The sequence below is a fragment of the Tursiops truncatus genome, chromosome 9, assembly GCF_011762595.2.
Source record: "Tursiops truncatus isolate mTurTru1 chromosome 9, mTurTru1.mat.Y, whole genome shotgun sequence".
NCBI lineage: Eukaryota > Metazoa > Chordata > Mammalia > Artiodactyla > Delphinidae > Tursiops > Tursiops truncatus.
In genome coordinates, this window is record NC_047042.1 from 89333887 (window position 1) to 89346276 (window position 12390).

Here is a 12390-nt window from a genome sequence, read left to right on the forward strand (position 1 = left end):
AGTATTTATTTTAAAAAAACCAATAACTTAAATAAATACATTTAAGACAGGACAGTTGAGTTCCTGGATAGGAAAACTATGTGAAAGATTTTGCTGGAAAACCCAGAGGGCAAACTCACTTTGTTGTGGATTCTATCCAATTAATCAAGGTAGTGATAGACCACACCTCTCATATATTTTCCACATTGCCAGAATATTTTATACCTTAATAATACTGTGCTTAGTGTATATTGGAGTATCATTAAAAATGAGCTCATCATGTAACAGGATGACAGAAAGAAAATAAATCTCCCTTTGCTGCATGTTATTCATCTCTGTCCCATTAAATTTCTCTTCTCAAATTGGCTTTTTAGCTAGCCAGAACATGGCCAGACACTTTCATAATGACAGTCTACACACACATTTTCTATGAGCCTTTATGCAGCTTATATAAATTCTGTAAGAAGTGTTCCAGTCTCGAAGATTTTTCTTGATATATAAGAACTCTCCTCTCTCTGTATCATCTTGAAGTCTCTCTTTCTCCACTCTCATAAAATGTGAGAAGAGACTTCTTTCAGAAGGTTATTAAGTTTGTTTTGCAGTCCACTGGTTGGGAACGTGATTTCCTGGTAATTTAATTTTGATGTGTTTCCTAACTTGGGTTTAATTCTATTCATCCCAACAGATACCAGAGTAAAGAAGTACATATTACTATTGTAATATTGTATTTTATTACTAAGAAGTATAATTATTTTAAATAATTTAATATAGAACACTTTCTACTCTGGCAATTTTAATGACTTATATCAGCAGTAGAAATTTCAAAAACAGTTACATGAAACGGAAGTATCACTTGGAAAAGGCAGGCTGCACACTAGAAATTATCCCACAGGGCAGCATTACATTGAGTCGTCTTTCGTGGCTCAAGGACTGACCCCAACTGACTCAAAGATGGAATTATCAGAATACTAACATTGGACACACATGGCAGAGGAGACTCCCATTAACCATGTTATAGAGCTGAAATATAAAATCATAATCTCCATGTATTAATTTATAGTGATGAAAATACCTCTATCTTAGGCTGCAGTACTCATTCTGACATGGCGTTGATTTTCTTCCTACGTGTAGACATAAAGGGGCACAGATATTTGCTCAGCGAGATCAGTTCTGTCAAGGCAGTAGTTTTGGATATGATAGGGTGTCTTGGCTTAAGTTTCTCCCTCTTCTGAGCATGCTCATAATGGCACTGCAACATGGGCTACTGCAACGCCCCTTTCCCTATGCTGACCATCCTTTCTTACCTCTCCCCGCCACCTCCAGACTCCTAATTCTGATTGACACATCCTTTTGTGATAACTCTGTGACGTCAATCTTGCGCCACTCAATTCCTTGATCTAATAGCCATAGTTTTTAAGTTTTCTTTGCATGTGACCTAGTAAACATTGATTTCTTAGATTCACTTTCAGAAGGGAATCCATTTGTTTTTAAAATATATTTTCAAGTTCTTGGAGACTTCCTCTTAAGTAGACTCCAACTACTGATAATCAGCAAAAATAATTTTACATAATTGATTAGAACTTGAAATATGGTAAATGAAAAACAATTCTGAAAAGAGAAACATAATTAGGAATTATAAAGCAGAGTTCATGGCAGAACTCTGAGGAGTCCATTGAAGAAGCTGAGTTTAAGGCACATGTTAGGAAAAAAACATCTTTATGACTCTTGGAAATAATGTGACTTCCTTTTAAGACCTACACGTTTATTACCAACACTAAACAAAAGACAGAGTATAAAAAGTGAGAGACCCATATAATAAACAATTTTCCCATCCTAGTGTTAATTTATAATGAGAAAAATAATGGCATCTCAGGCTGGAATAATCACTTTGACATGGAATGAACTTACTGTCTATTTTTTCAGCCTAAGCTAACCTTATCACATAGAAATCTAATCTGGACAGAGACGTAACATACCTTTTTCGTCGCACTTAAAAACTGTTGGTTGAATTAAAGAATTGAGTTCAAGAATAATGAGTAAACAGGAAGCTAGGTAAGAATTGGGGGAGGAGACTGTGGTGACGCTGTGCAAGGAGAGCTAGCATTGCAAGCGGGGGAAATAACGGGAACAAAGAGAAAAGAAAAGAGGTGTGCTTGGGGCTTGACAGGAAGGGCAGCCTAGTGTTTAGGAGGACAGGCAGTTCCCAGTCGGATAAAATAGCGAATGGGGCCACTAAGGATCGCAATACAACACTCTTTACTTGCCTGTGACCATGATTTCCATTGGAATAATGTTCTTTTTTTTTTAATGAGTTTTTTTTTCTTAATTTATTTATTTTTTGGTTGTGTTGGGTCTTCATTGCTGTGTGCGGGCTTTCTCTAGTTGCGGCGAGCAGGGGCTACTCTTCGTTGCGGTACGTGGGCTTCTCGTTGTGGTGGCTTCTCTTGTTGCGGAGCATGGGCTCTAGGTGCTCGGGCTTCAGTAGTTGTGGCACACGGGCTCACCAGTGCCTGAAGTAAATGTGGGGGTTCAGGACTTAAATAAGAAAACAAATCATGTTTATTTTCACTCGTCTCTAACCAAACTAAAATTTAACATTTTCTTGCGTTGCAAATATGGGCAACAAACCACAGGAGTATAAGCAGGATTTCTGACTTTGTCATGAATAGGAATCACAGTCTTATATTACAGTTGTCACAGAGAGCTACAAATATCATGTATATTACCACTGTCTTCAGTAGTTATTAGACTAAACTCTAGATCTTATTTAATGACTAGGGAAACACAAATATTTCTGCATCAAAAATTTTTGTTAGTATAGTGACAACTGCATTTCAATATAATTGGAATGATTTATAGTCCAATATAATTTATATTATGCATTTAAAAACACTATTCTGTGAAGGGATCCATAGGCTTCTTCAGGCTGCCAAAGGAGCTCATGGAACAAAAAACATTAAGAACCCCCACATTAGAATTAGTATTTTGGTTTTAGCGTTCCTCACCCCTTTCTCTATCAAATCAGTTCTCCAGCAGTCTCCAGGTAAACAATTCCATCTATTAGCTCTCTCTAGAATTCTCATGTAATTGATATCTAGGACAGTCCCTATTAGTGTACATGTGGGTAAGATAAAGAATTTTTACGTCACCCTTTCATATTGTTTTCTTTACTCTCTCTTTTGTCCATTTCTCTTCCATTTAAATGAATTCCCTATTTCAGCATATACCTGGAGATGAAGGGGATAATTTCAAGCAGGTAGGGAGATTCAGAAGGGCTTAAATATAAAAGCAGAGCTCCCCACACATGAATGGGAGCTGCTGAAAGGAAGGAAAGGAAAAGAAGGTGATGGGGTAGGAGACAAAGTTGCAGCTGGTAGGAGGAAAGTCCAACCCAGCAGACAGAATCCAGCACTCGGCGTCCAGAAGACAGAGATGTAGGCCACAGGTTGGCAAGAGGCTAGCATCAGAGAAGTCCAGGAAAAAGTGAAATGTTTGCTGAAATGTTGCCCGGGGAACATGGCAACAAACACTCTAAGATCAATCAAAATATGAATATATACCCTGGCCTGGAAATTAGACTTGCATCAGATGAGTCTGTCAGGATGTGGAAGAGGTTCAGAAAAGGACTATACCTGGATGGTGGTGGTGTGGTTAGGGCAGGGGATTGAGAGAGGAAAACAGAGCCCAGTCTTATAAGGGTAAGAATACTGGGTTGACTACAAGGAATTTAATTAAGGACAGGGTAGAAAAGGGTAATAAAGTGGAAGTTTCTTACACCTGGACACAAGTTGAGCACAGGAAAGCAAGATTGGCTTGACGACGGATTTCTTATTATTGAATCAGATCAACTTAAATAACTAAGGAGAGGAGGGTTCACCAAGCCTATATTGGGACTAAGTCTGCCAGTCAAGGTGACCCGATTTATGCTAATAGAAATGGAGGGCTTTGAAGGCAGAGAACCAGGAAGTTTATGACAACTGGTCAGCTCTCTAAATCGGCTTTACTCTCTGAGATATCTACTCTGTGTGGCATTAGGCTCCCAAAGCATGAAGCGGAATGTGTTACTAAGTCAGATCTCCTTGGATCACAAAGAAAATAATAAGGCAACAGTGATAGAAGAGAAAAAGAAACAGAGAAAAAATGACTGGGTCGCCAGAGGCAAAATGCATGACAGATGCAAATGGCGTTCATCATTGCTCAGCTGGAAAATTCCAACAGCTTCCTCAATTGTCTCCCCATCTTAAGTGCTTCACTACTCAAATGTATCTTATAAACCACTTCCAGGCGACACACTAAAATTCGTCAAGTGTAGACACCGTTTCTCACTTCAGTCTTCTACTAAAAAATACCAACAACACTTTGTCACCTAACAAGACCCTTTCCTTTGCATTCAAATTTCTGTGCAATATGGTTCCAACCCATGTCAATGCTTATTTCCTAGTATTTTTAATATTCAACATCATTAAAATAAATGATTAAAATATTTATTATTTGAATGCTTCATTTTTAATATTTCCTTTTTATTTCTGACAAGTGTGCCCTTCTTTGAAGACTTTCTCTACTTCATTTCCATGTGATTCTGGTGGGCTACCAATCAGAAGACAATGGACTTCTGACAAGAGGAGTGCCACATGGCCCAAGTTAGGCCACCCAGAGTTTCCTTCCCAGGAGGCGTGTCCCGAGAATGCAAGGGCAGAGAGGGACCAAAAATGATTGGAACTGAGGCCTGTGAGTAACTGTTGGGTATTTGTGTCTTTATCTTAATGTTCCTCTGATCCTCTATCCTTCCCTGAATTCTTCCACTCAGTTCTTTGAGCTACTCAATATCCTCTCAGGAAATTCCCTTGCACACACACACACACAAACACACACACACACACACACACACACACACACGTGCTTCAGTTTAAGAATAGTAGTTTCTATTGCTTGTAACCAAAGACCACTAAATGTTGCAGAAATGAGCACAAAAGCGTAGGGGAGATTGTTAGGTGTGGAATAGGGCACAGTGCACCCCCCGCCCCCGCCACTGCCCGGCCCAGAGATGATTGGTGTATGTGGAATTAATTATCAAGCTAAAATGTCATAAAAAGCAATGGGGCTGACATTAAAATTCTAAGATGGGAAATTAAAAGTTCATGGCATATAATGGAGAGCTAGGAAATAAGGTCATTCACTGGGCTGCCTGGAACACTGTGGGTGAAACTTCTAGGAACTGTTGGCTTTTGCAATAGACCTGGATAAATGAAACTGAGAGAATTGTGAGCTCACATGTTAAAATTTTCACTTTGAGGCATGGACTAAAATCCAGAGTCTTCTTGTCACCATGACCCAAGCATCTCTTTTTACTAGTTGTCATGGGACTGAGCTTGATGAAAACCAAACTCAGAGTTGGATCATCCAGCTTGTTATGTTGGATCAGGGCAATTGAGAACGTTGCCACGTATCTTGCATAAATCTTGAGGGAAAAAATGGGATCTGAGCTGTTCACCGGTTATATTAGTAAACCTTTGATCCTGAAGAAGCCTGAGCCACCAAAGGGCTTGCCAACATTCCCGGTCTGCCCACCCCCCGCCCCGCCCCACCCAGCGATTGAGGAAGCGGTGTCTCCCACCAGAGAAATAAAATGATTCCTCTGGCGCCAAAGCTCCTTGGTGCTGACCTCGTGTCCCCTTACCCTCCTGATCTCTTACTCCTTTATCCTTTGCTTACTTCATTCACAGCCTCCCTGCTCTGCCTCGGGTGTGCAGGGAGCTCTGATCTCAGGGCTTTGCACTCACTGCCCTCGCTGCTGTCTCTGCCTGTAGCTCCCTCCTCCCGATGACAATAGCCGCCTGACTTCTCCCTCACCTCCTTCAGACTTTTGCTGGCTTGAATGTCACCTTCTCCTGGAGGCTTCCTCTGACCACTGTATTCGAAATTGCAGCACTTGCCCAATATTCTATTGCCCTTTGGTATTTTATTTTTCTCTCTTGCACTTACCCCACATCTACTATATATTTTGCTTCTTTGTGTGCTTTGTCCCCAGACACGGCCCCCAGTGAACCCTGCCTCTTGGGATTCACTCCCTCGGGTAGTTCCCCTCCGCTAGAATCTGGGGCGGCTCTGTGACTCATCTGAACCAAGAGAATGTGGCAGAAACGGTGCTAAGCCAGTTCCAGGCTTAAGCCTTAACAGGGAGTGGCAGCTTCCAACTTTGTACTTTGGAGAGCTCTGTGCTGCCCTGTGAAAAGGCTGGTTATTCTGCTGGGCAGACTCTGTAGAAAGAGACAATGCTGTGTGGAAAGAGTGAGTCCTTGGACTACACGGAGAAACTGAGAGGCTCAGCCCTCCAGTGTCCCACTTGAGTCCAGTTCTCCAGCTATTTCCACTAAGAAGTCAGACATGTGAGAGAGCCATGGTGGATGTCCCAGCCCTTGAAGCTAACATCCCACGGAACAAAAGCACCGTCCAGATGAGTCCAGTCAGCCCACCAGGAGAGTCAGGAGATGATAAAATCATTGTTGTTTTAAGGCACTGGGTGGTTTGTTATGCGATATGTAACCAAAACATTATTCATTGTGTTCATTGTCTGTGTCCCCAGCAAGAGTGTAAATTCCTTGAAAACGGGTTGGGGGGCGGGGCCCATCTTGTTCTTTGCTGCATCCCTGGCACCTATAACTGTGCTGAGCTCTTTATAAACATTTCGAATGCAAGGAAGCATAAATTAGTTAATGAATTTAAACTAGACAGAGCCTATGGGATGAAATAGATAATCACAATTTGGAAGGGAAAATGTATTCAAAGAGATTTTTAGGAATTAATCTCTATTAATCAATATAATTGTCATAGAATTAACATTTGTTCAGACAGACTTTAGAGATGCACTTCCTAGGAGAATGGAATCCCACTTTGGATATGGTCAAATTTCTTGATAAGGATGCATTCGCTGGAAAGTCTGAATTCAATTTTCCAGCACTGGTTAAGTTGCCTAACTTAATTAATACAAACCTAAACCAGACGAAGCCAACAGAAAACTGCATTAGATGGCCAAATATTGTTTAGCTTAACACAGAGGGAGGGAGTTCAGAGATTCCAGAAATTCTTGATCAGAGCAGTTATACACAACTTGCCCACTTTCCTCCTGACCACATCCCAGAATAGATCACTAATAACTCTCCCTTCCTCCTTGCCAAGAGATAGCAGGTTGGCATATCTCTAAATAAATTGGTAAAAAGTTTAATTATTAGCTATGACTACCTTAAAAGCATACAAGTTTGGACTTAGGAGTCTAAAACGTATCATTTATTGCAAACATGTCAATCTGTTGGTCATTTATAATAACTGAGGTATTCATGTAATTCTCCAAGAATCTCAGAAACTGAGATACTTGAAGATTTCTTTCTCCTATATTTGATGGATCTGACAATCAAAAGACAGAGGGAAAAATGATTCTCTGTGATTAGTGTATTTTATGGAACATTTGTATCTCCACTAAGAGCAAGTTGAGTATATGGACTCAATCACTATATCTGTATACACTGCAAGGCATCCCTCCATTCCCAGGAGTTTAGGGATACGATGTCAGGATTCTCCATGCTGTCATTCCCTAATGGAAATTATATGGCTTCCAGGCACATTTCCAAAGAACGAAAGAAAATATGTGGCAATAACCTAGATATATAAACTCCTTAGCCAACCCCATGAATAACTTAATATAGTAGTTGTAATGGATATATACATAAATATATCAAAAAATGTTCTGCTGGTTAAGGTTTTGTCCTTTAAAAAATTACATTACAGAAATTAGACATTGAAAGCTAATTGTTCTTTATTTCTCTTTTTAAATCCAAAAAAGAAACACATGTCAGTTTGCATTCCTTTGTGTTGAAATATTCTTGAATTACATGATTTTACTTGTGACCCAAACAGGGCTGAACATTTACTTTACTTTTGGTGCCTTATTTGGAAAATTGAAAGATTGGGAAGACGAGAAACAGTGCGGGAGGGAGTAGATTTCTAAGATCATGGTATGTTTTTCTCTGATTAAAATGTTCCATATCTTTTATTTCTAGGGGAATTAGAGTCCACATAAGTTTGAGGTAGGTATTACTTGTTGAGTGCTCAGAATAACATTATGCACCTTACCCCTTGTGTAAATATATTCCAAGACTCTATATCTTCTTTGAAAAGTAGTTTGAAAATGCATCTATTTGACAAACCTGGAGCAGTTACTGTCTGCTGCTTAAATTTCCAGATACAAGGGAAAAAGTGTCCTCTGGCAGCCCAGATTGAATAGGGGAATACAGGAGAAAAACATGGTAAAATAGGGAAAAACATGAAGAGAATTTTTGTAACTCAGAAATAAACTTGTAGACAGTGAAGAGCCTGTTTTACTCCAAAGGAGAATCTAAAATTTGAATTGACATGAGAGGGGTTGGGACATTATTCTCTGAGCTCTCCCTTTCTGATTGATTCCACTTTTAAAAGCTTAAGGGTTTCAACTAATTAAATTAAAAGCAAGCCAGAAAAAAAAAAGAGAGAGAGAGATTGAATGCTTTGATATTCCACATCCAAGGATGCTGATCTGCCTTATTATTTTGGGGAGAAGATTAATGTGAAGAAAGCCCTTTGCTTCACTCTATTAGAAAATCCCATGACTAAATGTTGATAAAATTTGAATTTTTATGTTTGAGAACTATTTTAAAATAATTCAGTTTGTGAAAGACAGTATTTTATATTGCCTCATCCAGTGAATCCTAAGGCATATTTACCTTTGTCTTTCATTTAAAGAAGTTGTGAAACAAGACTTTCAGAAATATGGAACTAAGTATTATATATTATGGAAGGAAGTATGTATCTCTTATTCCTAAAGAAATATCTGTTTTCTCAATGCGGAAAGGACTGTAACTTTTCTTTCCTCAGATAAGGCTTCTTATGGTCAAGGACCCACAAATGAAATTATTTAGTTGTTTGCTTTTTTTTTAATACTCACACAGTTTAGTAGAATTTGATAACTATTCAGAGCATTCATTAAATTCTATTTGGAGTTCTGCTCCTAAAAGTTAACAAGACATTATGATGTCACACTAGGAATATAGTGTGATAGGATTCATACAATCAGGATAAATTAGAAAGTCTACCCGAGTCCAGGTGTGGAGGCTGCAGTCACTGAATTGAATAAGGACATGTCTGGTAACTGAAGGATTGTTCTGGATGATTGGAAGGAAACCTTGTCTTCAGTCTAAGGTTGTTTAAGGAAACACAGCTGATTTGTTTCCATTTCCTTTTCCTTCCTCCAGGCTTAAAGAACACTAGGGTGAATAAGTTCATAAAACTCAGATCGACTGGGTGGAGAGAGTTGGTGGAACACTCTATGAAATACTGAAAATGGTCTTTTTTTTCCTATTTGTGAGAGTCAGTGATTTTTGGAGTCTATCCTTTGTATTTATGTTTTCAAGACTTCAGTGAGATTTAGCAAGATGTTTAAAGCTGGGGCTGGGGTAGAATAATTCTTGAGAATTTAAGTTTAATTTCATACCCTATGCAGTGGAGATTAGCATTCCAAGCCTTGCTTTCACAGAGAATCAGGGAGTTATTATGTGACGTGTTAGGGATCATCCTCCACACAGCACAGAACCCCTGGCTTCCTGCCATGTCCTGAAAAAAGGGGGAATGCCACGGTTATTTACAGCACCATTTTTTCCTTTGGGAGGTTTTGTTCTAGTTCACCTCAGCTCATTACTGATTCATGGGCTGCTGTTTTGGCTGAATGATGATGGAGGAGCAATATTAGGTGAGAGGCTGACAAAATGTGCTGTAGGCTTTCCCACCATCCCTGTCCTTATAGGGTCTTTGCTGTCAAAAAAAATCCCAGTCAAGATAATGCCTTCCTTTCACCTCCTCCATCCATCCCCATGAGTACTTTTCTCCTATTAAGGTTCACTTGTAAAAGAACTGCATTTGCACTTTACAAGGTACTCTGCTTTTATTAAGCACCGGTCTATAAACTGTTCCATGTATGTGCCCAGAAGCCCATCCCTTTTTCTGCTCCCCACTGGCAGTTGGCTTTGACTTAGTGGGGAGATATGGACCCTTCCAACATGCCTAGCTCAAGCATGGAGTCTTTGACCAGATGGCAAAAATACTACAGCTTTGAAGACACTTCGGCTGCATCATTAGACCAGTTTGTAATTATTTTATGGTTAGCCCAAGGTATTGAAACCATCATTTCTGAAAGTGGACTTACAGTTATCTTGGTAGATAAGTGTTTGTTCATTGAGTCTTATCGCTTTAAAATTAGAGGCGACTTTTTCAAGAGAAATACTTTGAGGCTAATCCCAGCTGACTTCTGAGAGGTTATTTCTCTGAATAATGGAAACACAGACTTATAATATTTACTTAAAAACTGTGTTCAGAGCTCAGCAGATAAGGGAGTTAGTTGTACAGACAGTCCGTGGCACTTACATAGTAGATAATACAGTAAGAATTATTGGCTTATAGAAACCAAGTACAGGCTACCATTTTGCCTGGTGTTACTGATTTGGACTCTGCAAGCCCAAACTTATTCAATAGAAGAAGAGCATTTTTCTGTTCTTCCAAACACTAGACTACTTTGGAACTTTTGTTTCATTCAGTAGCACCAGTCTAACATACTATATACTGATAGAAAGTTAGAATGTATATATAGTTACAGAGCTACATCTACAGCTACATCTATATAACATTTGTGCCCAAGAGTGATTTAATTAGCTTGTATGATCAATTCTCACTGCTAACAGGTCGGATGGGTGAGTGTAGGTGACAAAGGGAGAAGGGTTACAATATCAAATTATTGCACACAAAAGCATCTTTTTTTCAGCATCACCTTGATTTATTTTCCTAGTCTTTTTTTTTTCCTCAGATGGAAAAATAATTTCATCAAGAAAACAAATATTTCTGCCAAAGCAAAATAATTTCATGTTTTAATGCTTTTCTTTTTAAACAAGTCAACATTGAACTAGGACATGCTCTGACCCCGCTCCCCTCATTTTTCTGACTAAATTTTTTTTTAAATCCATTGGCAGAAAAAAAGATATTTTCCTCAAATAGGATGATCATATTTTATTGCTGCTTTGTTTAGTAGACATTTTTCTCAATTGGGAAAAAAAAGTCTAGGTGAAAAAATTACCTAACAAGAGAAGTAGTTTACATGGTCATAACATTGAAATTGCTGCCAAAAGAAAAAAAAATGTAAAAAAAGATTTAAAATGTAAAATATCACATAACTTCAAAAAACTTACCTCAGTTTTCTATCACTTATCATGTACTATAAGTCAACCTTCTAGATAGGATTATAGTCCTTTATTATAAGCCCTAGTTGTACTATGGTATACATTTTAAAAAAAGCTACTACAAAATTTTTCTTTTCTTTTTGTTTCTGCCTATTGTGTACTTAAGCTATAGATAATTTTTGAATAAAAAGCCTACGGTAGATATAAATGCAATAGTTAACTGATCCTGTTTGCTGATGTCCTTTTCATGGTCCACGGAAGGTGGCGTCTTTTAGTCCAGCATCTTCTCCTGTTTCTTGCCTTCCTTTTTCTTCTTCTTAGATTCTGCTGTGATTAAAAATAAAAGAAAGAGAAGAAAAAGCATTGCATTAGTAAGCTATGAGGGAGGGAGCCACTTGTCTTGTAAATGGCCAGGAATGAAATGATTAGATACATAGAAAAAGTACGTGTGTGTGTGTGTGTGTGTGTGTGTGTGTGTGTGTGTGTGTGTGTGTCTGCTTTTGTGCTTTTGCCAGGAGAATGCCTATGAGCATAGGCAGGAGTAATACAGCTTACCTCCCTGTGTGAACACATATAAATGCCTGTTATCTTACTGGTTGCCCCCATTTGATAAAGAACATACTGTCTGGGGTTCCTACTTAGAAAATACAAACACAGCCAGCATCTCTGAGAGAATAAGCCAGGTCACTGCTCAATGGAGAGCTACAAATGATTTCTTAGCCCCTCACTTCCCACATTCCCTTTCCATGGAGAGTTGATAAGCATTCTTTACTGACAAACATTTTCAAAGTGCTTCCACTCCTGATTTGCCCTCTGTTTATACATTTAGCCAGCTATTCATATACGAAGGACCACCTTTGAACCCACCAAACATGGAGCTTTGACACTACAGAGACTCCTAGCCTTGGATGAAGCAAGTGGAATGTACCAACCTGGACTAAACCAGGTGAGTAAAACTATGAGGATTTAAATCAAAAGACTTTATCATTTGCCATTCAGTCATCTGCCATCTCCCTTTTCCTAAGCACAGGAGAATACAGTATAGAATAGGACATGTCAGCTTTGGCTCCAAAGATAAGAATGGTCAGCATCACCAGGCTAGCGAGCGAAAGGATATTGCTAAATGTTGCTAAAATACTTCCTCCGTTTGGTCCACAAT

The 12390-nt window shown here is 38.9% G+C and overlaps 1 protein-coding gene and 1 long non-coding RNA gene across 7 annotated transcripts in view; one reads left to right on the forward strand and one right to left on the reverse strand.

Annotated features, from left to right (window-relative positions):
* The first annotated feature begins 3006 nt into the window (after positions 1–3006).
* Positions 3007–12390, forward strand: part of LOC101339567 (uncharacterized) — a 30332-nt gene continuing 20948 nt past the window's right edge. For both annotated transcript variants that reach the window (XR_002179503.3, XR_004528185.2), the window contains exons 1-3: positions 3007–4707; positions 8034–8060; positions 12061–12177. This is a non-coding gene — a long non-coding RNA (uncharacterized lncRNA). The remainder of the gene's footprint in view (positions 4708–8033; positions 8061–12060; positions 12178–12390) is intronic.
* PTN (pleiotrophin) overlaps positions 10810–12390 on the reverse strand; it is a 97393-nt gene continuing 95812 nt past the window's right edge. For 4 of the 5 annotated variants that reach the window (XM_019950211.3, XM_073809972.1, XM_073809971.1 and 1 more), the window contains one exon: positions 10810–11558. In XM_019950211.3, coding sequence (XP_019805770.1) covers positions 11503–11558 — 56 coding nt within the window. In that variant the 3' untranslated portion in view covers positions 10810–11502. The remainder of the gene's footprint in view (positions 11559–12390) is intronic. The other variant, XM_073809970.1, reaches the window with a different exon arrangement.